This window comes from Sorex fumeus, unplaced genomic scaffold (genome assembly GCF_029834395.1).
Source record: "Sorex fumeus unplaced genomic scaffold, SorFum_2.1 ptg000014l, whole genome shotgun sequence".
In the NCBI taxonomy this organism is placed as follows: domain Eukaryota; kingdom Metazoa; phylum Chordata; class Mammalia; order Eulipotyphla; family Soricidae; genus Sorex; species Sorex fumeus.
The window spans coordinates 29,187,773-29,215,687 of NW_026606071.1; the positions used below are offsets into that span (position 1 = coordinate 29,187,773).

At 34.4% G+C, this 27,915-nt stretch overlaps 1 protein-coding gene across 5 annotated transcripts in view; it reads right to left on the reverse strand.

Annotated features, from left to right (window-relative positions):
* Positions 1–27,915, reverse strand: part of ERBB4 (erb-b2 receptor tyrosine kinase 4) — a 1,197,143-nt gene that overhangs the window by 552 nt on the left and 1,168,676 nt on the right. For 3 of the 5 annotated variants that reach the window (XM_056111669.1, XM_056111670.1, XM_056111668.1), the window contains 2 exons: positions 4,377–4,424; positions 3,145–3,442 (listed from right to left, as the gene is read on the reverse strand). In XM_056111669.1, coding sequence (XP_055967644.1) covers positions 3,145–3,442; positions 4,377–4,424 — 346 coding nt within the window. The remainder of the gene's footprint in view (positions 1–3,144; positions 3,443–4,376; positions 4,425–27,915) is intronic. The other 2 variants (XM_056111671.1, XM_056111672.1) reach the window with 1 other exon arrangement.

Consider the following 27,915-nt stretch of genomic DNA (forward strand, 5'->3'; position numbering starts at 1 on the left):
GGGTGGTCATCTGTTCTGACTAGAATAATGAAGACACACGCATTTGCTTTTCATGAGCACTCACAAAATATTTCCATTCCTGTTGCTCACATACATATGTAAAGGAGTTATGTGGGCCAAGAAAGTGTCAAAACCAGGTATCAGTAAGGCCTGGATCAAAAGTTTCTATAGATGAATCTTCTTTCCTTCAAATTGTGTTTATCTCTATTAATGTGGCCTAGACAGGTTTCTATTTTTTAAAAGTCAGTCATTTTTGTTGTAGATAGGACAACCTAGCAAGGGTAAATTGTCTTTAACTACAGAAAAATCAGACCTTTTTAAAGAACAGTAGTACAGTAGCATTGTTCTCCATTGTTCATCCATTTGCTTGAGTGGGCACCAGTAACATCTCACAACAAATTGTGAGACTTGTTGTTACTGTTTTTGGCGTATTGAATACATCATGGGTATCCTACCAGTAGTTTCTATAGCTTAAATCTATATTCAGATTCTTTTATATAATTTTTTTTCTAATCTATAAGAAACCATTACAACTGTCTGTATAGAAGACAAGGTTTGTTTTGTTTGTTTAGTGTTTTTGGTAGATGCCTACCAGAAAGCTTTAACACATCACATGGAAAAGGAGCAGTCTAGAGAAAATAATAAATTAATGAAGCCAATATATAGACATATAATATTACTTTGTATTGACTTGGTTGGCAACATATATAATTAAAAGCAGACAATAATTGTCCACCACTTCATTTCCAATGAGCAATAATCTTCACAAAACAGGAATTTATCATTGGAATTATATAAAATTAGCATTTCATAGTTTTAAACTAATCACAGAGTAGATAGCTTATTTAATAAATTGATCTTGCATATTAATAACTTAAGTTTTTAAAAGCTACTAATTATGCTGCTCTGCTCAAATTTAATCTTATTATTTATGTCACTTATTATACACTATAGACATATATAAATATAAATATATGGTAGAAAATATTATTCTTTTGAATACATAGATGTGAATGTCTTTATGCTTTAGTCATATTTTGATGTTGGGGCATGGAAATGACATAGTGGTTTTCTGAGATGATACCATTCAGAAACAAATGCTCCACTTTCTCTACTTACCCTAATAACAACTCAGGATTATTTTCCTACAGGCCGATGGATGAGTTAAATATTTATCACTGTATTCCAGTAAAAAAAATTTAAAGACAATTTCATCACCCTATATATATATATAGATTGTATCCTTATACTAATCTTGTGATAAGAAAAGCATAGTCATAGTTTTTCACTTTTATAGATATAAAGCTCAAATTAAATCTTATATAAATTACAAACATTTGGAATAAAATTAAGACATTCAATTCCTACTGAGAAAGCTTCTTCTCCCATACTGTTTATATTATTGTTCATACCAAACTAGGGTAAGCTGTCACATCACAAAAGAGTCTTAATTTGAATTTTAAAGTTCCAGTCACCCTAAGATAAAAATGTATAAAAATCTTTTAAGGTAAATATAATTCAATCTTTTCTTTCCATGGGCTAGAGTGATAGCACAGTGGATAGGGCATTTGCTTCTCATACAGCTGACCTGGGTGACCTGGGTTCGATTCCTCCGCTCCTCTCAGAGAGCCCGGCAAGCTACCAAGAGTATTTTGCCCACATGACAAAGCCTGGCAAGCTACCTGTGACATCTTCGATATGCCAAACACAGTAATATCACAATGGAGATGTTACTGGGCCTGTTTGAGCAAATCAATGAACAACAGGAGGCTAGTGATAGTGGCAATGACCGAATTTCAAAACTTTTCTCTTATTGGTTATATCTGGTGGGGCACAAAGTTCACGCCCCAGTAGTGTTTGTGGAAACATGCAGTGCCAAGGATTCACAACAGCCTACTGCATGCAAAGTATTCAACCCTTTAAGTTACCTACCCAACTCCAACAAAATGTTTTAATCAGAAGTGCAGGAGTAGTTACAGTAGAATTCTGTACTTAGAACTAGTAAGCAATAGATACATATAACTTAGTTTTCAGATATTAAATATCTGGATATATTTTGCAGTGAATGTGTACAGACTGACTTTTTTTTTCTCGTGAGTTCTACATAGACACTTCTCAATGTGATCACTAATCCAGAGTTAAAAGAGAAACCTGGAGATTCATGCAATTATTTACATAGAAATAACTCTTGTCAATTAGATATTTTTCAAGGGATGAGAGTAGTGAAGCCTACGCTTGTTTTACTTTGGGCACACATTAAATATTTTATATTATTATAATATAAAATAATATAGATCATATATTTTAATAGGGTTTTGCAGTATATGTTTAGTAATACTTGAATTTTATTTTATAAAAGAAGATATACTAAAGAATACATGATCTCTAATATAGAATCTTAATAGCTTAGAGATAACACTGAAGATTACTGATGATTAGTTTTTAATAATAATCATCTTATTATGATTATATTCATGTAGAAAGAGACTGTTTAAAAATAAAATGCTCTTTTTATGAATGCTTAAAAATTCTATTATAGTGGAAAGATATTGCTGTGCTTTATAAAACCAAAAACTGAGTATTTCAACATATAATGCATACATTTATATATATTCACCGTTTGGTTTTAAATTTTATGTATATATCATATAAGATATTCTAAATTCTTATAACAAGTTTTTTAAGTTATTTAAATGGCAGCAGTTTAAAGAATCAACCATATCTTTCCTTGATGCTATTAAAAAATCTTTGGACACTTTTGTTAATAATATAGATCTTTCTGTTTCTCAGAGTAAATTCAATAAAACAACAGTAATAAAATCATGTGATAGATACCCCATTCAAGTATTCCAATTAAAAACATATTTGGGTTTCTCAGACTTGTTTATGAGTAAGTCACCTCAGTGATGTTATAACAGTGCAGTTTTCTATTTAGATGAACATTCTCTCAGATTACAATTTCTAATAAGGTTTCTAGTTGATTTGATTGTATTGAATCAGAAATCATCCTACCCAAAATAGAAACCTAGAACTTTTGGGGGTGTCAATTTTTACACAACAGTGATTTGGTAATTTTCCTTCTGTGTTTTGCTTGTACACACTGTGACTATCAATGTCTATTATTTCTGAGCATTCTATATGTACCTTGTTTGGGTTTGTCTCGCATAGGAGTCATGTAACCTTCTTCATCCAGCTCTCCTCGTGGGTTCCTTTCCGGAGCAAACACTGTGGGGTCAGCACTGTACCTCTGGGTGCTGCTATCCTCTTGCACATGGGGTGTTACTGACTTGCGGAGGGTTCCGTTACAGCAGGAGTCATCAAAAATTTCAGCGGAAGCACCCTGAACAACTGGAGCTTCTGGAATCGTGCTGGTGGTAGCTCGGTAGGACAAAGGTACCCCTTGGTCTGTAGCAAAGCCCCCATCTCGGTATACAAACTGGTTCTGTCAAAGGAGAGACACATTTGGACAGAAATTATTTTGAGGTATAGTTGTACAAAATAAGGCCAAGAAACAAAATGACATGGAAGCTAGTGTCAGAGAAAAATCTGCTTGTTTTTCAATTTTTTCCTATAATGGTTAATGAATCAAGTTGCAGACTAGAAGTATTTAAAAATGCATTTTTTCATAAAATGTAAGTTATGTAAAACAATTTGAAGGGCTGGAGCGATAGCATAGCAGGTAGGGCGTTCACCTTACAAGCGGCCAACATGGCCGACCAGAGTTCGATTCCTCCGCCCCTCTCGAGAGCCCGGCAAGCTACCGAGAGTATCTCGCCCGCACAGCAGAGCCTGGCAAGCTCCCCGTGACGTATTCGATATGCCAGACACAGTAGCAACAAAGTCTCCAATGGAGACGTTACTGGGCCCGCTTGAGCAAATCGATGATCAACGGAAGGGCCTTTACCTTTACCTTTTTATTTATTTTACTAACCACCTGACATACGATATAATATTTTTTATGTTCTTTTCCTACAGTTGCCTATTTTGATATCAAATCCAAATTGAATTTTCATAACAAATGCTTTGTTAAAAGCTATGCTCCACAGGTCACTGAGAAGTCTTGCTTTTTAACCATAATACCCATACTCATAGAAGCAACAATAACAATAACCTCCTTGTCCAGGATCATAATTTATGAGCCTAGGTAAATTCTTCAGGAAAAAATTGAAAGCTAAATTTTATACATTATATTTCAACTTTGGATTATCTACTAAGAGAAAAGCCCATTCACAATGGTAGCTATATAATTTACAGCAAATTCTTAGCTCACTGTTGGCAAAGGCAAAATGAGGAAATTATGGGGAGACAAGAGAGGAAACATGATAAGCAAAGATCAAAAAATCCTAAAAGATGAAGGTTGATCATGAAATACTTACTCCTGACATGGGGGTGTAGGCAGGAGGAGGGCTGTGTCCAATTTCACTCTAATAGGAAAGAAAAATGGAATGATGGATATAATAAGAGGTAACATGAATGAAAAAAAAGGAAAGAAAAGTCACATGAGCTGTATGAACCAAAAGGAAAAACATGCCCAACAGTGATGTTTGATAAAAATAAAGCTTTATGCATTTTACGGCAAGTGGGTTTATTTATGTTTTGAGGATATTTTAAGTCAATCCCCAGAGAAAGAAAGAAATTATATGAAGATAAAATTATAAAATGGATTAAAATTTTAGATGGCAATAAATATTCTACTAATTAACTACAAAATAAAGGCAAACATAGGTAACCAGTATCTAGTTATAAGTGAAGAATATTTTCCCTGGAAATGACAACAAAACTAACTTTCACTGATATGATGAAACTTAGGTAGAAAACAAAAGTCAATTTGAATTTGCTGGAATAATTTTGCTATAAAGTTAGTTGTTTTCTTATTTTAGCAAAAGGGCAAATATCCTAGCATTCTATTATAAATATATATATGTATATATATATTCTTAGAGATTAATACTCCAGTCTATTGGATAAATAAAAGTAGAAAAACTATGGTTAAATTTTAAAGACAATATTTCTTAAGATAAAAAGGGATATATGAATGCCAACTGTTTCTCAGTAAATGATTACATATATAGATACCTACTATATGGAGAAATTTGTATATGATATATTGCATATTAAGTGAATATGTTATATAAGTCATGCAGTCATTAAACACATTTGCTGAAAATATACTTTTTATGTATAACAAAAATTTTTATACTTTTCTAGGCACTGGAAAAAATGAATAATGTAGACAAAGCCAGTTGATTTTATGAAGCACATTTTCTCCACCCTCTGGCTTTACGTAAACAGAGATGAAGAAAATAAACTTCAAAATCAGTAATATCTTGAAGTATCTATGGAATTAACTAAACATTATTCCAGGTCAATGCTTCTATACTCTAAGTTTAAATAAAAACTGTTGAAGAAGAATAAGGTTTGATGGAGAGTTAACCATTTAATTATATAGCAACTGGATCATACAATCCCCTATAATTCAGTCTATTAGGTGCACTAAGGAGAAATGTTGAACTCCTACAGTGAGATTATACTTTAAATCCCTCCCAAACTGACTTACATGATAGTATAGAACATTTGTTGTCTAATAACATAACTAACAATACATTGAAGACATGGGGACAGTTATAGATCTCGTTCTTATACAATCAATCCATAGAAATACATATTGTTCAAGAGAAAAGCTGTGTATGTTTTATAAAATGCATGGATCTTCAGTTTCATTTACAAGCACTGTAGTCAGTCAGGCAATTGCTCATATCCCCATTTTTACCCTTGGCCTTATTCCCAGTGAAGGCAAAGTAAGCTAATGCATATGATTTTAATAACTATACTATTGTATAAACATAGAAGGCATATAAGATTTAACTATGCATCAAAATGCCAAAACTATTTATTAAAGAGGAAATTTGAAATGTGTCTGTTTTCCACATCACTTTATGCAGTATATTTTTCATTATTTTAGGTTTGAAACCAAATACTCTTGTTCATAATCTAAAAAAGAAATTTTCTGTTTGGTCAAATGATAAACAAAACAGGGGCAGGGTAAGGGAAATATGACAACTGCTTGGTTGCTTGGTGGAATTTTATCCTTACATAAATCTTGGTTCTCTCCTATCATTAAACTTGACTATTCAGCAAGCATTTTACAAATATTTATTAAATTCTTTAATGACAGCTAGGAACTCTGGTAAATACTACAGATATCACACATTTAGTAGGTAAGACATGACCAACTTTTGTATTTTATACTGTACAATAAATATTTCCTGACGTCATTAGAATAAAAAACAAGAGCCAAGATAGGCTAGTGTGAATTGATTTTAATTCCATGATAATACATTAGAAAGCAAGGTATTCCAAAGTTTTAGAGATTACTGGTTTTTAACCTCTTTCTTTGCAAGAATTGCTATACTAGGTAATAGTAGACTAGAATCACAGAATCACAGCTGCAGAAATAGCATTGACTGGTACACATTTTGCATTTTCTAGAACTTCAGAGATAAGTAATCAAAGAAGTAACTCACAAGCCATTTTCATCAGGAATACTTTATTAGCTACATTAATTATCTGAACCAGACCATCTTCTACTGTAAAGGCATGTTATATTAAAAATAAATAGAGCTTTTGTACTCTGTTTGGAGACATTATATGAGGCCACGCCACATTAGAATGCACCCACTGTCCCTGCTGAGACAGGTCTTTCAATCAACAACCTGCCAACTCTCTCTCCACATACTACCAAATACCATCTCAGTAACAGGAATGTCTGTTACATGTGCTTCCTAGTTTTTGTCATTAAAATGGGGGTGGTGGGAGGAATGATGAGCAAAACCTCTTTAAAAACTCATTGTTTTCAGGGCTACTGGCTGCTTTTATGTTTCCGTTTCCATTTATTCTGTGATTTTTTTCTTCATTTTTTCTCTTTCCATGATAAAACAGCACCTCATTCATTTCCTCAGGAAGGGCAATGCAGCTACAAGGGAACATCTGTGAGGCCAATTAGCTGGGCTGGAAATGTGATATAATTGTTGTTTAAATATATTTAAATTACATGTTAATCACTGTGTCATAATTTATAGGCTTTGAAAATAACTTTTTGTACTTGAAAGCCAAGCCAGATTTTCCTTGTTTTTGCTGTTTTTAGTTTGTAACGAGCTCTTCTTATTCCATTCCCCGCCCCCCGCCCCCACCCCCCACCTCACCAAAATTCTTCATACTAGAAGAGCTGAACTTTTAATATTGGAAAGAATGACAGCTGCAAGTAAACTGGTGGAGTAAAAAATTAAGCTCCCCACAGTCAGAATGAGCGGGAGTGACCTTAAAGTTCTAAGCGGAACAAAGCAGGGCTCTCAGCTAAAAGGCTTTTGTTTTTTCATTGTGCCATTTCTGCTGTCCATCAAAGCCCAGCTTTGTGGATCTTCAGGAAGCAGCACTGGGTGCATCTGTTCAATTAGCCAGTGAGTGGATTTACTGTCAGCAGGATAGAGATGGAAAGAGATGGGTTGCAAACAGGCAGGTGATACGGAATTTGTTCCTGGTGGGGGGATTTCTAAAGGTGATGGAGAAAGTCAAGTTTAATTTTGTGGCCATATCACCGGGACACTGTATGATTAACTTGGACTCAAATGCCAGAGGTTATAGAAAAGGCAAGTGCCACCTTATATATCAAAGAGGGTGTTAAATTCACTTTCACATAAATCATGTCCTGGAATTTACTCTTCAGTTGAAGTAGATTGAGCCTTTATCTTATTACATACACAGTATTTCTTACACTTGTATTATTTTATATTGTTCCTAGGCAGTTTAGAATTGCTAATCAGATGGTGAATGTGTTGTGATGTATTTGAGTATGTATGAATGTATGCAAATAGACACATATACATGTGTATATATATATGTAAAGGTACTTTATATTGAATAGTATTTTTCCCCTAGAAGAAAAATACATGCTTAATGCCTACTTTCTATCTTAATTAGTCATGTGCTTAAAAAGATAATGTTTCTTTTATATTTTGATAATTGTTACTCAATATTAATTATGGATTAAAGTTTCTAAAAACCACTAAATCCCTTTAACTAAAATAATATGTGTCTCTATAGTGTTGATGATCTATAAGCACACATTTATTGCCTAAGCAGTTCCATAGAGTAATGATGCTCAGGGTGTATTCCTGCCACTACACTCAGGGATCACTCCTGGTTGTGCTAGTGTAATCATATGTAGTACCTGGGGGTAAAATCAGGGTCTTCTGCAAGGAAAAATACCTCATTACCTGCTGTACTATTTCTCTAGCTCAGGCATACATTTTTAACATTCTGCTAGGCTTTTTTTTTTCAGGTTATGTAATACACAAATAAAATATGTTCCTATATTATGTACAAGTACATGTGACTTCAACATTACATACTTCTAACAACTGAATTCAACATAATTTTTCTTAATAATTTTGTTTTCTTGCAATGCCAGAGAACTAAACCAGGGTCTTACACCTGGAAGGTCAAGCACTCTGCCATTGACTTGTCCCTAATCCTTTGAACATACCAATTTTTTAGATATCTGAATTTATAATACCTTTTTTACAGGGCAATCAGGAAAGCAAAACAAAAATACACACACATACAAATGTGTACATATCCTCCAAAATAGAAAACTAGGTGAAGCTATTGGATCTAAGTAGCTGGCAGGAACACACAGTCACACACAAATATACTTTACACCTAACGTCATATGACTATTCATGTTTGTGTGGATTACACTCATGATTCTAGTAGGTTTGGTTATGTGGGACTCTACACTTATGAAGAAACTGAGTTTTCACACTATATGTATAAACAAAATAAATAATAAAGCATGAAGAATAAAATATTAAATGGTACTATATTTTATGTAATAAATATTTACAAATGAATAAAGGAATAACTACATATTCTGTGAAAAAAATAATACTGATTTGAGTTCTCACATTATTTATTTTTCACTAAACCTAGAACTTAAATATTTCTCATGTTTTATTTTAATAAAATCTGAACAAATTGAATGAGGGAGCTTTAAATACTATCAGTAAATATAAACAGAATTCTTATAAAAATCCAAAATATATAAACCTGGTACCTTTTAAAAACATGAGTAGCACTGCACTGTAGCACTGTCCTCCTGTTGTTCATTGATTTGCTCGAGCGGGCACCAGTAATGTCTCCATTGTGAGACTTGTTGCTACTGTTTTTGGCATATGGAATACGTCACAGGTAGCTTGCCATGCAGGCAGGATAGTCTTGGTAGCTTGCCAGTCTCTCCAAGAGGAATGGAGTTATTGAACCTGGGTCTACATGCAAGGCAAACACCCTACCTGCTGTGCTATTACTCCAGCCCTTGTCCACCAAAATGAGTATCTTTTTAAAATCAATCTTCAAATTCTACTTAATATTGAAGTTTTTTCTGATTCACAGTTGGATATATACCTCTATTAAGGAAATGCCTCTATTAAGAAAAAGAAACCAACAATAGCTGCTATAAATTCTAAATTAATTTTGGCTTCCTTTATTGTAAAACATATCAGGAAAAAGTGTTATAATTAAAAATTATGTCATTGGGGCTGGAATAATAGTACAAAGGGTAGGGAGATTGCCTTGCACCCAGTCTACCTGGGTTCAGTCCCTGGCATCCTATATGACTGCTGAGCACCACCAGTTGTAATTCCCAAGCACTGAGCCAGGACTATTCCCTGAGCACATTTGATGTAATAAAACAAATAAACAAAATCATCATACTGATTTTACAGATATGAAAAAAATGAAGATTGGAAATATCTAAATTGCTTCTATATTTTCAATCCAATCTCTTAACATTTCATTCTGCTCTTTGTAGGTTTTCATTTCAGCATTCTCATTCCTCTTATCTTTGACACCTCACAGCGCTTAACCTCTTCCAAATAATTTCCCATGTTTATTTTCTCTCTGTGAAAAAGAATTTGAAACTCACTAGTGTTGGTTATAATATACTGATAAATTTTTATAGTACAGAATAGTCATTCTACCAGCTTGTTTGATTTTTAAGTCACTCCAAGGAATAAGTAGAATGTGGAGTTAAAATACTGATCAAAAAACTACAGAGACTCTCTAAAGTCATTTAAGTTGATATAAATAATTAATATATTCATCTGAGATATCCGTATCTTTCCAAGGATCATGAATGCATACATCTATCTTTGCATGCAGGAAACACACATTTACCTATCATGACGAGATCAAAGTCAGTCTTGAAACAGAAAGAAATTATTTTAAGTAACCAGAAATTATGAAGACTTTTTAATGGCAGTATTCTAATTTATAGATGTATTAATGTTCACAGTATGGGACTTAGTCACAAAGTTCCTCTTCTGGCTTCACTAAGGAAAAGTATGTGTTTTATGAGAGCAATTATTATATCCTTTCAAAGTATCAGTGAAAAAAAAAGAGAACGTTTTCCCTAAAATAATTTTGGCTCAAAGTCAATAAAATAAATTTGAGAACCTCATTTTACTATACCTTTCTTCTTGAAGAGTCTGTATCATATACTAATATGATAAGTCAAAGAACATTGTTACCATCATCAAAAAAAGATATAATGAAACATGATTTACATTTATGCCACCATTTCTTAGTGACTTCATTCAAGATAACCAATACGAATTTTATCACCCTTTCTGAGATTAGAAATCACATGGAATTTGTATTTTTTCATTATGATTTAATTTCTAGATGTTTATTTGTTTCTGGTATCCTACAAGTTTTGTATGTTTAGCTTTTCTTTCACACTCATGTTGTAATATTTGAACCTTTTACTAATTTATAATTAGCTGGTAGTTAACACATAAGAAATCTAGAGATGAAAATTTATAGATATTAGAAAGACTTTCTAATGATATTTTTATCAACAGAAGGCCTGAGCATGTCTCTTTACCCCTAATTCTTACCCCTGATAATATTAATTCAGTTTAATTTGTTTTATTAAAAATCAAAGAGAAATAATTAACTCTGTACTATGGGTGCAGCTTCTTGAATAGCCGAAATTACCACTGAATACCAAAATTGTCTTTCTCTCTTTCTCTCTGCTCTCGCTGGCCATATTTTTATTTACTAATTACACTACTATGATTATTAGGTTATAAAGACATTTTTAGCACATGAACAATATATTGAGGTCATGAAACTTTTGAAGACAAAAAATTCAGGAATAAAAAGAAAATAATCACATGAGGTATTCAAGCTCCATAGTTGTATTCTTGAACTCTTTCCTCTATGCCCTTTGACCTTTAACAAATTCCTATATATCTTGGGCACTTGGTTAATTTAACTCTTAAAGGAGGAATGAGGAATATAATATCATTAAATTATTTGCATTTAGTATATCAGATATACTAAATGAACACTAACGTTTTTCTTTAATCCCACACCAGTGATTTTTACTATAAAACATAATCATCAGTAATGCAAAGATGCCTTATAAACTTTTTCTCACATAAATATTTTAGAAATCCTCCCTCCCTCTCTACTTCCAGAAGCTTCAGCTTCATGCCCACCTCCCAGAGCCATCACCATGTCAACTTCAGATCCTGAAGTTCCTGGGTCAAGTGGCTATGTATGTATGTGGTCACATGGCACCTCAAAATTTCAGTAGGAGCACACCGGATTATATGAGAAAGTAAAATAGAAGCCAACAAAAACTCAGCAAAAACAAAAACACTGAAAGCTCAACTAGCAAAAAATCGCTGAGCAAATCTTCAGACAAGGACTTAACAACCCTCTGGTGAGATATAACTATTTTCAATAACTTTCAATAATTTTCTGTTACTGAAGTATTTTTTTGACAGTTCCTTTACCCATTTAGTTGTAACAGGCAATATTTAAAAAAAAAAGTATCGTGTACCTTCTAAGACTTGGTGGGTGCATGGAAAATGGGGACATTGGTAGGTGATAGGTCATTATGGTGGTAGAATTTGTGTTGGGATATCCAAAGCTAATAAAATTCTATTAAGAGTAACTTTGAAATTCATGATGTTATAATAAAGTATTTCATTAAAATGCATTAATCATTTTCTTTCTTTTTCTTTTCTTTTAAATGGAACACTTAGCCTATGTGCAATATATCACTGCATGTTTTAGACAATGATTCTTTAAAATATATTAATTTTTAAGTCACTCAATTAGTTGGCAATAATACTTGCAGAAGTATTTCCTGAGTTTACACTAAATGTACATTATATTATACCTTACAGCTGCAAATCAGCATTTAATACTTGATAAAAATTCAGGTGTAGCGTTTTGAAAATGCAGTTTTATTTATTAAGACAAAAATGAATTTCCTTAATATAGCTAAAGGTATAGGTCTTAATCATGATGGTAATTATTTTAGTTAAAATTTATGCACATTTTAAAATATTCTGACCAATAATATTATCATTATTGCTATTTTATATATAATTTAAAAATAAATTAAATAGAACATTGCTTAAAAGAAGAACATTTATTTTTCTAGCAAATATTTTTATCAATTTATTGCAAAAAAGGCATAGCCTAACAATATTAGACACTATAAGGTATCTGCAAAAAATTATTTTTAATATTCATAAAAGCGATTATTTATAAAATGAATATGCCTTCATAGAGAATTTTGTTTAAATATCTAGCTGAAAGAGTCAGTTATTAAATTTCTCTCATATACTCATGTATCCCATGAATATATTTGTGCTTTCATTGTGTTTATATATATCTATTCATATCTATATACATGTTATCTATACCATCTATGTCTATATCATTGTATCACTGTCATCCCATTGTTCATCGATTTACTCGAGAGGGCTCCAGTAACATCTCTATTCGTCCTGGTCCTGAGATTTTAGCAGCCTCTCCTTACTCGTCTTTCCCAATGATTGGAGGCTCTTTCAGGGTCAGGGGAATGAGACCTGTTATAGTTACTGTTTTTGGCACATCAATTAAGCCACGGGGAGCTTGCCAGGCTCTGCCCGTGTGGGTGTGATACTCTCAGTAGCTATCGGGCTCTCCAAGAGGCATATATATATATATGTACATATATACATATACATATATATATATTTCTCTCTATGATTTGTTGCCTACTGTCTGAACACCATCAAACATGGTGTGGTAATTATGGAAAATGGGTAGGAAGTGTCTTATGATGTTTTGTACGGTCTGGAAAATGGCCTGGAGTGTGGCAGTGGTTGGGTAGTGGAGGTTAGCAGCCAGGGCAGGGTCCCTTGGGGTGGGGAGGGCTCTTGCCCACCCTCCTCTGGGGTGCCCTGAGTGAAAACAGCCTGGTACTGTTTTAATTATAATTATGTCTATAATTAAATATTAAATAATGTATAAGAGTTATAAAAATTGTTTGGAAAATTAAGTAACCTGTGGGGTAGGTTGAACTGAGAATGCGGAAACTGTATTTTAATAGTATTACATCACTTTAACATTTGTAATATCAAGTGTTCTTTTTAATAATTTATATATATCCTTTTATACTATCAATGAGAACTTACTTAAGGCACCATTTTATGCTTTGTATCTGTTTGGTTATACATGTGTATTAATACACACATGAATAAAATCAGTAATTTATTTACTTGTTTTTGGGCCACACCTCATACTGCTCAGGACTTAGTACTGGCCTGTGCTCAGGGATCACTTCTTCCAGCTCGGGGGAACCATATGTGGTGTTGGGGATTTGATTCATGTTGACTCTATACAAAACAAGATCTTGACTCTCTACACTATTGCTTCAGACCTAGGAAATTAATAGTTTGAGCCAAGAAATTACCAAATGTTTACATATCTCATTCAATAGAACATTTTCTTTATAGATTATTGCTTATGTCTGATCAAGTTTTTATTTCTATCTACTGTCCTCCCCTTGTTCAATTTGCTCGAGCGATCCCAGTAACGTCTCCATTGTGAGACTTCTTGTTACTGTGTTTGGCATATTGAATACTCTCGGTAGCTTGCCAGGCTCTCCTAGAGGGGCAGAGGAATCGAACCTGGCTCGGCTGAGCTGGCTGTGTTCAAGGCAAACACCCTACCACTGTATTTTTCAAAAACATATGTAGTTTTTTTGCAAATGATTCTGGAGTAATAAATACTCATGTTCAAATTTTTTATTTAATTTCTTTAGTGACTAAAATTATTCTATTTACTTGCAAATAATGAGGCAATAATATACTCTATATTTGGCCTCTTCTTAAGCAATAAACAAAGTTTAGAAAGTATTGTTATTCTAAGTTGTGATGTATTCAAAGTAAAACTTAGAGAATGTGTGAGAATATAAAATTTATGAAGTGCATAGCTTGTGTACTAGGAAATAAACATAGGAGACAGAATTGCAAATTTTAAACTCTAATTTTGGTACAGATATTATATTCAGTGGTTTCAATGAAAGAAGTTGGCAACAAATAAACAATTTTAACATAATACCAATAAGGCTTTCCATTCTGTGTCATTTTGGTTGTGGCCCTGGTTGGGACTCTCTTCAGTTATGCTAGTTCATGTAGACTGTTTACCAGATAAAAAGTGTATTTGTCACAATGGTTCATTAATCCAACAACTGCTCTTTAAGCTACCAGGTGGCACAGCTGTTGCACTAAGTAAAAAGATTTCTAACAGTCCACCTGGAATTAGGACAGCTGGTTCATGTGGGTTAATCTGAATAATGTACTGTGGATACTTGGGTACAGCTACTGACAAAGCAAACAACACACAGTTGTCCCAGCAGCTCAGAGCAAACACCAGTTACATTTTACAGAAGAGGCTGGTATTTACAACTGATCTGAGCCAAAATGAATATTAGATTGAAGGCAGCATCCCAAGAGAGAGACAGGGGGAGGGGGAGAGAGAAAGCTCTCCCCAAGAGCTACTTGTTGACCATAGTCTAACCAGCTTTTAGCATTTCCTAGAAGCCCCAAATTTTGTTGCAAAAGGAGTCAAAGAATAAAAAGTATATACAGAGAATTCCAGCATTCCAAAAACCATTTTGGAATTTCCTAAAATAAAATGATAGATTATTTTGAGGTTTCATTTACACTATTTGCTGCCAATGTCACACTAGATTAACCACGACAAGTCATAATTTCCCATAAAATTCTCAAATAGCAAACTGTTTAATAAAAATATGGAGGCAAAAAATAAAGTATGTGTCAAACAAGAGAATCTAATTTAAATCTGGAATTAATTTTGGAGATTACCCATATAAATTGGCTCTATTTTCTACTTAGGCAATAGAGATAGCTATGACCTTGCTCAAGGTCATGTGGTAAACTACTAATATGCAAAAATTAATACAAATAATTAGGTAAAGGTAAAGGTAAAGGCCCTCCCATTGATCGTCGATTTGCTCGAGTGGCTCAGTAACGTCTCCATTAGAGACTTTGTTGTTACTGTGTCTGGCATATCGAATACTCTCGGTAGCTTGCCGGGCTCTCCGAGAGGGGCGGAGGAATCGAACTCGGGTCGGCCATGTTGGCCGCTTATAAGGCGAACGCCCTACCCGCTGTATCGCTCCAGCCCAAATAATTAGAAAAATATATATTTTTAAAAAGGTTTCGGTCTTCTGAGATTACATCTTCCAGATTGAAGAGTCAACTTAGGTGGAACTCTGAAGAAGATGAAGTCTGATCAGTTTGCTCATCATGATTGACTTCTCAGTTTCAGTCCCAAATGTTCACTTTTCTCTATTCAACTCCATCTGCTGGTTTCTACCCTTATTCTACAAGGAGTTGATTGTATTGTTCTCTCATTAAAGTTGAGCTGTTCTTAGAAACTAAAACTCTGAATCATCTCTATCTAAACTCTTTCCCTCAAGTATTTGGTTCTAATTAGATCTGACAATATTTAGTTTGATTAATTTGAGAAAATTTTCTCAAGTTTTTTGGTAGAATTTGAAGTCCCTAATTCAGTTAACAATGAACTATTGAATTCCAACCCACACTCATATGATTGACTGTTGGCCTGCCATCTCCACTGTAATATTCTGTGTCATTTCAAATGTGACATTCTTACAATCTTAAGCAACATCTCCTTTCCGAGAAATCTAGTCATTGTATCTTTCATTGTGTGATGGGTTGCATCAATTGCATCAACTACTTATTTGTGCAAATTAAATATCTTAGTGTCATCTTTGACTTCTCTGTTTCACAAAGATCTTCATAGCAAAGTTTTCTAGGTAAAGAAAAAAAATCCTAGTACTTCAAACACCCAATCACTATATATTCAATAATGCTATTTTAGTTCTGACAAAAAAATATAACTTACATTCTAACCAGAGAAATTGTTATAAATAAAACATAATACTAGCAATGAACTAAGACTTGCAAAGGAAAATGGGCATGGCTGATAAATTTAATAACAACATCACTTTTCCTTCCCTTGCCTTTTGTCGTTGCCATTGTTATCATTGCGGTAGTGCTCGGGGACATACTTGTTTGAGGTGCTCACACTCACTTGCTGTGGTATGAAAGGCCACAAACACAGTGCCAAAGAATTGCACTTAGCAATGCAGGGTAGTGTCAAAGGTAGATACTATGGTCTCAAGACAACGCACTCGAACACTGAATTAGGCCCCAGCAGGACTTCTTGAAGAGAATCTCAAATTATTTTGTTATTTCTCCTTGAATTTAGTCTTTCCCTGCACAACAATATTCACAGTGCATTTCCTGACATTAAGGTTTTTAGTGGCTTCGAACTTTGGCAAATATTACCAATGTCACCCTATCCTGATTTCTTCTCACAGGTCTCCAGACAATAACATTACCAGCACTTTCTTTGATAGTACATTAACTATCTCCCCTACAGGTCTCAGCCCTAGTTTCTTTAGCTTCTTTTAATTTTTTTTTTGGTCTTATAACATGTTAATCACATAGAAAATTATCATTGATCTGATTGTATTGTATTGTTAATTTAAAAAGTATTTGTCGAGAGCATATTATGTGCGTCACAGCAATGGTTTGTAACTATATCTTAACTTTTTACTTCATTAATTAATCCTCTTCCTTTGATTGAACCTATTTTGAAATCTTTACTTATATTTATTATCATATCTCTGATTCTTGGAAGGGGCCAGGATTGTGGACGTGGTTGAATGCTCAAAAAGTCATTTTAGAACAAAACATGAATAAATAGAAATGTTTATTAAATCAAGAGAGTCTCTGTAAAGGAGAAATTTGGGTGCACTGTGGTAGTATGTAATTAAGTTTTAACAAATAAAGTATCTTATTATGCCTGTAATGACTGATAATACAAATGTGCATGTTCATATATATATATATATTTTTATTCTGTAATACTCCTGAAAAGTTGTAAACAGAAACTGAATCTCAATTTCAATTTCAATTTCAGTTAAAATTTACATCATCTGTACTGTTCCTACCAACAAGTGAAGTTCTGGAGTCATATTTGAAATACTAATTGCTATGGCAAAAACAGATGCATTCATTCAATAATTAGGGGTCAAAATTCAATAGGCATTTGACAAATAGCTCTAAAACTTCAGGATTCTATCAGGAACATGACAACAACTCCCTTGAGACAACAAAGTAGTACTCAGGCTTCAGTTCTATCCCTCGAGAATGTAAATTGTTAAATCAATAGGAAAGACAGAATTTGAGGAAAAATAGCTGGTAGACAAATGCAAACGCATAGTGTTCTTTGCCTCATAAGTTCAGAGACAAATTCCTATGGGTGACATATATCACCCATAAATATATCCACAATACAGTGAACAATATAGATGCCTATAGGAAAGTATCATTTAATTGTTTTTCAAAAAGCACTTATAGCTTAATAATGACTAAAAGTATGGAGAACTCAAGTTATAAAATAACTGAACTTTTAAATAAAATTACAGAACGACACAACATGTTTTTCTAGGAATGAAAGGAGCTATAGTGTTTGATTAAAGAAATAAACTGCCACCCAATTCCACTACCTGTCCAGATATTTTTAACCTGGAGCTTATAGTTCTCGTCTGCAAAGTGGCACTAACCATGCTTGTTTTGCCTACTCTATGAATTTTATAAGTTCTAAATTCATTTGATTACAATAATGCATTGCATCAGTGTACTATACAGCATTTTTACTAGTAAGTTCAAGAAATACACATCAATGCTGAATTTGCCAATGTTATTTATTTAAAATCATATGAAATGCAGCTATTTCTAGTATATTAGAATGAAGGAATTACTAATGTCATTTATTTATCTGTGTGATGATTGAATTTTTTTAATTTGGAATCACATTTCATTTGAAATAATGGCCAAATGATTGGATTACATGATATAGGTAGAACAATAGCAGCTAATTTATAAGTTCTTCTTAATGTATATTGATTGACACATCATTTAAAGTCTTTACAAAGTGTTTCTTTGGAAATAAAAATCAATCCTATGTTTTTATTTCTGAAGCAGTAAACCAAAGCAAGCTCCCTCAAAACTCTAAATATTTAGTCACAATAAGGAACATAATGTATGTATAATAATAAAATCTCTGTCAATTAAAATAATTTACCAGACCTAACAGTAGAAATTATGATAAACTGACATAAAATCTTCATTATTTTTGCTTTGTTTTGTTTAAAGGTGAGTCAGCCAGTGAAACACAAACAAGTAGAAATTCACACCTTTGCAGAGAATGCATTGGTCTTGATTTTCTTGAATTACTTTGACTGAACACTTGAATACATCCAGACAGATTTCTAATAATATATGTCTCAGAATTCTTGCTGAGGCATTGACAACCAGCCAAAAAGACCTTGGTGCTGAACATGTACTTAAATTGAATTTTTTCTTCTCTGTGACTGTTGATCATTTCAGGAAAAACTGAAACATTTTGAGACACACATAGCAACATAGGAAGTGTTTGATCTCTCATACCCCTTTTGGTGAAAAGAAAATATCTGTATGTTACCTCCTTAATAAATTACAGTTGAGGATTGTAATATATTTTAAAAGCATTACAAACTATGTGTAAAAATATTTTAGAGAAATATTTTTGTTACAGAAAAGTGCTTTGCAACCTGAAATATTTTCATAAATGACCTGGAGTAGGAAAAACATTATAAATCACTTTTATTTTTGTTTTTTGGAGGACACCACTGGCTGTGCTCAGGGTTTCACCTGTTTTTTCACTTGGGAACCACAGCTGGCAAGACCTGGGGATCAAACAGCGTGCTGAGAATTAAACCCCGCTTGGCTGTATACAAGGCAAGCACCCTACTCACTGTACTGTCACTCTGACCACCAGAGTTAAACAGATTAGATTTAAAACAGAATTGTATACACACACACACACACACACACACACACACACACACACACACACTTGGTCTTTCTCCCTATTCCTAACAAACAAAACAGTACAAATATAGTATAAATGTGCCTCATATGTCTTCCAAGCCACTTATGTTTTTACTATATATTAGAAAACTTATTTATCACCTGTATGGAAAATACTAAATCAGCAAGAAAGGTGTTTGCCTTGCACATGACCAACACAGGTTTTCTCCTCAGCAAAACATAGTATACTTAGAATACAGCTAGGAGTGATAATTGATTGTAGAGCATTAAGCAAGCCCTGAGCACAGTGGAGTCTGGTTCAAATAGGCCACTGATATCCCAAAATTTTTTAAAAATAAAGATAATATTAATACTGTGTCTTTGGTCCTTCCTTCATGCCCTACCAAGGTCACCAGTTGCCCCCCACAAGCGGCTCTCTGGCACGGCCACGGCCCCAGAAGCACAAGGACTTAACGCAGAAAACCAGCAGTTTGGAGCAAAAAAGTGAACGGACTATGTGTTAAACCGCGCCATCATGCCTGCCTGGAGGGGAAAGGGTATTGCCCCATTCGCCCTCTCCTCTCTGGAAAGAAAGATGGCGGCCACATGGGAGCCTTGTGGACAGCCAGTTTGAGCCGGGGGCAGCAAAAACCTCATGGGAAGGGGGGCATTCCGGCCCATCCTTCACATCCTACCGAAGTCACCAGTTGCCCCCCACGAGCGGCTCTCCAGCACGGTCACGACTCCAGAGCATAGAAACCAATCTCTTAATTATCTAACTTTTAATAGAAATACTTCCAGGGTTAATAAGTAAAATAGCAGAAATCCAAAACCGCGCGGCCACGACATCATTTAATTCTTAAACCCAGTTGTAGAAAGCAAATCATTTCACAACGCTTTTTCAGCATGTCTGATTTGGGGGGAGGGATCGTAAACTCTAAATAATAATGATGCATCTTTTATCGAAACAATGAATCTAGTCAAAGTAGATAGAGTGTTAACTAGAACTCATCTGCCTCACAGGAATTGGGAGGGATGGGAGGTGGGGTCCTATTGGGGTTCGCTGTTAAAAATAAGTATTGGTAAAGGGAAATACGTTTGATATTTACATGACTGAGACCAAAACCTGAAAGCTCTGTAACTTTTCCCACAGTGATTCAATAAATAAATAAATTATTTTAAAAAAATGATATATTCAGAGTATTGTTTCCCTTGTCAGAATCTTTTTTTTTTATTTTTTATTAGTGAATCACCATGAGGTATAGTTGTAGACTTACAAACTTTCGTGCTTGCATTTCAGTTATACAATGATCAAGTATCCATCCCACCACCAGTGCCCATTCTCCACCACCAATAATCCCAGTACCCCTCCCACCACCCCCACCCCATCCCTTCTCACCCCACCCTGCCTCTGGGTGTTGTGGTTTGCAGTAGAGGTATTGAGTGGCATCATGTTCAGTCTATAGTCTACTTTCTCCGATCCCGAGCGGGTCCTCCAAACACATTTTACTTGGTGTTCCCTTCTTTATCTGAGCTTCCTTTTCCCACAGCATGTGTTGAGTTTTTTCTAGATTTTTCTTTATGGTTAATTACCATGTAAACTATTTTATATGCATAAGTCAATTCTGCAGGAGAAGAGGAGTTCTTATTTTAAGAAATTTGGAATGCAAGTTAAGATAGTGAATTATTTTCTATAAATGTCTATAGATTCTTCTTCTGGTCAAAAGAAGAGAATTAAAACATATAACAAACTCATTTTAAGCATACAGCTAGGTGAATAGGTGAATATACTACAAATAAACTGTTTGAAAAATTCTTAACTCTTCCATTAGAGGGAAAAAGTTCATTGAAGAGCTCATTGTTCTTAAACCAATCCTGTGGAAACTGCCACCACACCCTACCATCTTGAGTTCAAACAACAAAAGTCTCCAAGAGAGCTTTATTAACAATCTATTTGAATCCAGTGATATTCATTCTTGCCCCACAGTTATTACTCCTGCATCTCAACTAGACCCCAGACAGGATTAATCTTGAAACAGTAAAACTTAAAACTTCAGGGTCATTCAATGATAGCATCTTTCAAGGGATTGGGGTAACCTCACGTCATATACTCAATGGTTCACATGGCACTTCAGTGAAATATTTAAAACATAATTTTCTTAACCGATGGTGTTAGACCGGGATTGATGGACTGTAAACTTCTGGGTCATAGCTCTTCAAATTTCTTTCAAACTCTTCATCTTTTTTTTTGAACTTCATGCTCTGTAATTCTGCAGATCTGTACAATGGTGATCATTAACTTTAGGGTACTTTTCAACACTACTATTATTCACCGGAATCACTCATTGTTGCTCAGTGATAGCTGATTTGTTTCAAATCTATATCATCACGAATGCCTTTGAATCTCCAAGCATGACAGTTTTGGAACTTTAGACCTATGAACTTATTCCTCTTTCATTCAATTATAGTTAGTTATATTTTACCATTACTAGGATAAACACTAATTATAGAATTATCTTTTTTTGGAAGGGGATTCTTGGGCATAATGTTAGCAAAGTGAATAAACTATACACCGAGACATAAATATCAGCACCATTATAAGCACACCATTTTAACTATTTCTAGCCTTATTTATTCATTCCACTGATTTATTTGTTTATATTATCCAGCTATCTCCTTCATATTTTATTTTACTGGTATGAGCTCTGGAGAAAAGCTAGATATGTCACAAGAAATTCAACTTTTCTGATTTGCTGTTTTTCTAACCTGAAGTAGAAAAAATAAAATTTTTGTTAGTAACACAGTAAAACAAATCTCAAAATGGAGATGTTACTGGGCCCGCTCAAGCAAATCAGTGAACAAATGGGAGGACAGTGACAGTGACTATGTTGTATATGAATTCAATCATCTTCACAATATTCAGTTAATAATAAACATAAATAGACATAATTCTATGTTGCAGATTGGTACAGAGGCAGGCAACCAGAGAATCCTTGGTTCCCTGTTTCCAAAGGAAACACAGAAGGCATGAAGTTGGAGACCCACTGAAATGTATTTAAGAATGTCTAGAGGTTTAAAAACATCAGAATAAATGAAGCTCCAGTAAGGACAAAGGTTAAGAAGATGAAAGAAATGGCTACAGAGATAGTACAGTGGATAAGGTACTTGTCTTGCACATGGGAAACTGAAGTTATATCACTGACACCCCATTTTATCCTCCAAGCTGGCCAACAGTGAGCTATGAGTATAGAGCCAGGAGTAAGTCTCGACACTACCAGGTGTGGCTCCAAAACAAATAAAAACAAACAAATAAAATACCCAACACACAAAAAAATGAAAGAAGAACAAAATATGTTCCAAGCTCTTTCCCCTAACAACACCTTAGCAATAAATTCTTAACAACAAAGAAACTGCCAATTGAAGGCATTTTTTGAAAACTCATAAACCTAACTTTGCCAGGGAAAATCCCCACCTTACCATCATCTGCATGTCAACTTGGAAACCTCCTTCCCCATATCGAGGATTTGACTACATCTCCAAATCTCAGCTTGAGATATGTACTCCCACACTCACACTTCAACATGTTCCTTTCTCTTCCTTCATATTTCCCAAATAAATATTATTGACTTCACTACTCATCTCTTTCCTGAAGTAGTGAGGACTCACAACTGTGCTATGAACATGAAGTGGCTCTCAGCTTGATGGAACAACTTGATGCTCTGGAGGGTCTGGTGGAATGTGAACACCCATGACCTGCAGGTGCTCCAGGTAGGTTTTAGCAGAACTAACCCCTTCAAACACTTCCTGGGTAATAAGAGGGTCAAGTTGGAAGGAAGAAGCACTCTCCTCTCAAGACTACTTGTTCCTTTACTCCTTACTTAACTTAAGTTACTTCAGTATTAGATAACAATCCTTGCCGATTTCTTTTTGAGACCTTCTTCTCCCACCTGAAACATAGACACAACTTACATGTTGTGTCTGTTTTATAATGTTTTGTTGAGATATGTACACTACACAATATAATCATTGGTTGTTCCAACTTCAATTTTATTGTTTTACAGCTCTTGCATAAAACTTTTATTCTTGTTGTATCAAAATATCATTCCTGCCTTGCTCTTAGTTCACCTGTTGCTTCTGAAACAGTGTGCATCCCAGTAAATTGATGCCTCTAAGATTGTCTTATTTTTTCCATTGCTTAAATGTGTACTATATAGCCCACCATCACTGCTCAAATGCTCCACCATTGGGAAAGAAGGTGTTTCTTAGTTTAGATTTAATTAATTTACAAATGCTCCCATCACCCCCCAACCCTGTGTCTTGACTGAAAAAAAATAGAAGGAAATTACACCCACTCAAATAGGAGTCAATTCATAGGACTAGCCTAAAAGATCCTTGAATGCTAAAATCTAGTAATACAGTGTTCCATTCAAGCTATGGGTTGTAAGTGTTTTTCTCTAGAAAGTTTGATCCCATTAGCTGTACTTGAGCTCCCATTCCTTTTCTAGTCTTTCATAGCCAAATTTGGAATGTCATGGTGGTGTTTCTTTGGGAGCTTCAAGTGAAAAGGCAGTTCCTGGCTTAGAGATAAGAAGGGCTGGAGTAACTCTTACAAGTTACTATTACAAGTGGATAAATATATGGGGGCTGAAATTTTTAGAGGATGGAAAAACCTGAGGTCCTATTGATAGCAGTCTTTCTACTAGTAGGTGTTTGGCTGAAGATACAAAATGTTTATGTCTCTTCATGTGTAAATACTTCCAGCCATTGAGCAGAACGGAGGGAGCTGCTTCTCTGTCTAAAGGACTATTTGCTTTGCTGTCCTTTTCAGTATCAGAGCATTTTCCCAAGCTACAGAAGTTACAGCTATTTTGTTTTGTTTTATTTTATTTAAAGGTTATATCTGGCAATAATCAGAGATTACTCCCCACTGTGTACAAAGTAGTCACTCTGGGGAACACTCCTGATGATGCTCAGGTACAATCTGTGGTATGCATGGTACTGGGGATCAAACCAGGTTGGGAACAAACCAGGTTGGAAATCAAACCTCATGTAAGATCAATGCCTTAATCCCTCCACTCTCTCTGACCTACTGAATATTTAGTTGTTGTAAAATTTCCAACACAATGTGTTCTCTGACTAATTTGTTTTTCATGCCATAGAGAGAATAAAATCAAAACATCTATGTTAGGCATTTTTCAATCTCCCTCAAATTCATCTCTTAACTACAATCAAAAACAAAGCTTATTACTATGTTTTGGGACAAAAAACATTGTTGTATCTTAAAAATTATCTCCTCACATCTTGACAAAGTGTTGTTTTGGATTTTTTGTTGTTTTTTTTTTTTGAGTCAAGGATGAATCTACTGAGAATGGGGTGCAAGAAACATACAACATTAGCAGAGAGAATTGTTGAAATTTGATATAAATCTGTAAGGAAACAGCTAAGCAAACCAAGAGCTGGGGGAAACGATGAGAAATAGCAGACAGTGTTTTCAATATAGTAAAAGTTCAGTCTTTTCCACAGAGGTAGACTTCAATCAAATGTATTGCTAAAAAGATATATTATGTATTATTTTGTTTGAGTTAAAATTAGCGGAGTGACTGGATTTTAGAAATAAACAGGGTGGTAATCAATGAGTGCTAGAGAAATGCAGAAAGTGGCATCCAAGATGATTGTAGACTCTCCAATTATATAATGAGTTTTATATAATGAATTCATTCCTTGCACTATTTCATTCTTCCTAGAGATCTATGCCTGATATCATTTTTATCCTCACTTGAGAGAGAAAGAAAACTTTAAGGCTAAGTAAGTTGTTCAAATTCACACAATTATTAAATATTCAGATTTAAATACAATCAAATAGGCTCACAGTCCAGTATGAGCAGTGCAACACATTGTCAGTTTATCAAATTGTCTGTGTCAATAGCCTCTTACTCCATCCCCACGTAAGTGAAAAGAAAAACAAGAACTGTATTTTCATGCCCTAATTTTGTAACTTTTACATAATGTTCAACCTAACTTATTGATGTATTGAAATTACTCTAATAGATCCTCATACCAAAGAATCCTCCTCCTGCCTAACCTGTTTTCAAACAGATTGAAAACATCTTTCCCGAACTTTTTCTGGATTTTTGCCCACCTATTTTCTCATGTTTCAAATCATTTCTTTTGACTCAGATTTTGCTATCTTACTATCTCTAAAAGTCAAAAGATGCTCAATATTCTAAAAAATTCCTCTGACACATCTTCTATTGTAAACTCACATTTCTCTCACCTTTCCTTCACAAGGGAGAATTTTTTCAAAGAAAGTCCACTTATGAATATATAGTTCTCTCAGTTTTACTCTTTCCTTTGCTACTTACATGTCACATTGAATTTTCTCTTGAAAATAATACCAATTTATTTATCATGAGTTAACATCAATAATGATTTTTAATTAAAATAATTTCCTTTAAATTCTAGACACATATACCTGAATTTCTAATGGTTATGTGTAATTATATTCAAAATTTTCAATTGTATTTCCTTACACTATGTCCTGTATTTTCATATACTTATAGCAATGTTAACATCTAGTCAAACTCTCAATATGTTGCTTGGTATCATTTTGTTTTTTCTCTGCATCTCACTCTACAATATCTAACTGAAACAAACAAACAAAAAAAACTATTGATTCTATCTCAGTCTACCATCATTTACATCAAACTTTAAATGTTATTCTTTTTTCCTCAGTAAAAATAACCAAATTCTATTCCAGTTCACATTTCAAGAAGTTCCCAGAACTTTCTCCTGAGAGGAAAATGGTCAGTTTACATAATTAAATGGCCCCTTAAAAACATTCCCATGTGTCAGTAGTGCAACAATTTTCTCTGCACCTTTTTTGTTTTGCTAGTTAACTACTTCCAAAGTTCTTTAATGCAGGAGTGGATGTAGAAGGTCTAGTAGATAACCAGATTAGATACAGTATAATCATCTCAATAAATTCTTGTGCAATAAACAGAAGATTGAATGAATAGAAGATTTTTACTACTTGTCTGAAATAATCTTTTATTTGATAAATTTGTATATTTTAATTGGGCTGGAGTGATAGCACAGAAGGTAGAGTGTTTGCCTTGCACACGGCTGACCCGGGTTTGATTCTTCTATCTCTCTTGGAGACCCCAGTAAGCTACTCAGTGTATCCTGCTTGCATGGAGGAGCCTGGCAAACTCCCCATGGCCTATTCTATATGCCAAAAACAGTAACAACAAGTCTCACAATGGAGACATTACTGATAGCCACTCGAGCAAACTGATGAACAATGGGAAGACAGTGCTACAATGCTACAATATATTTTAATTTCAATTAGTGGGTAATCATCTACCAAGATGACCATTCTAGAAGCCTGTTAAAGAACATAATAAATATTTATGAAGAAGTAAATAATTAAAAATTAATAAGGTGAACGTTCACTACTGACATATTAATCTCATCTTAACAAAATTAACTATAGCAACAACACTCTATGGCAATGACAGGACAGCAATATAACATTCAAAGTGAAAAAATACAATGCACTATGGTAGTGAAAAGGACAACTTCTAGGGACACTAAAACCCAGTTACCTGATTCTGGCATTTAATAGTTATGCCACAGATTTACTGTCACTGTCACTGTCCTCCCGTTGTTCATCGATTTGCTTGAGAGGGCCCAGTAACATCTCCATCGTGAGACTTGTTGTTACTGTGTTTGGCATATCAAATACATCACGGATAGCTTGCCAGGCTTTGCCATGCAGGTGAGATACTCTCGGTAGCTTGCCAGGCTCTCAAAAAGGGGCAGAGGAATCGAACTCGGGTCGGCCATGTCGGCAGCATGCAAGGCAAACACCCTACCACTGTGCTATCTCTCCAACCCCTCAGATTTACATTCATTCAAAATAAACCATAATAACCACATATATTGAGTTGTAATGAAATTAAATAAACAACTGTTTCTCAACTTTTTTCCAAATTTTGGCTTCCTCCCAGCCTGTTCCCTTTCTATGTCTTCCTTGTCTGCCACTTCTCCTCACTAATCTTATACACATGCCCTTCCCCATGTGTACATGATTTTCACTGTTGCCCCTTTGAATCCTGGAGCCAATATGAGAACAAATGAACCCAAATAGAGAAAGAATGAAATAAAGCATTTTAGATACATAATATGTACCTGGCATAAGTGAGCGATAACTGTTGTCACTATTAATGCTTTATTTTATTTTATTTTATTTTTTGTTTCTGAGCTACATCCTGCAGTGCTTAGTGTTTACTCCTGGTGCTGTGCTCAGGGAATACGGCTTGTAGGTTTGGGGATGGTAGAGATCAAATCTGAGTCTGCCACATGCCAGGTAAATGCTTTACCAACTGTACTATCTCTCTAGTCCTACTGTTAATGTTTTTAATGATTTATTTTAGTAATTGGTTGGGGGACAGTTGGAGGCAACAAATGGTGGTTCTTAGGGTTTACTAAGTACCTATTCCATTACCATATATATTTAGGAAACTATATGTGGTTTTGGAATAAAACCTAGGTTGGCCACATGCAGAACAAGTGCCTTACCCACTGTACTATCACACCAGTC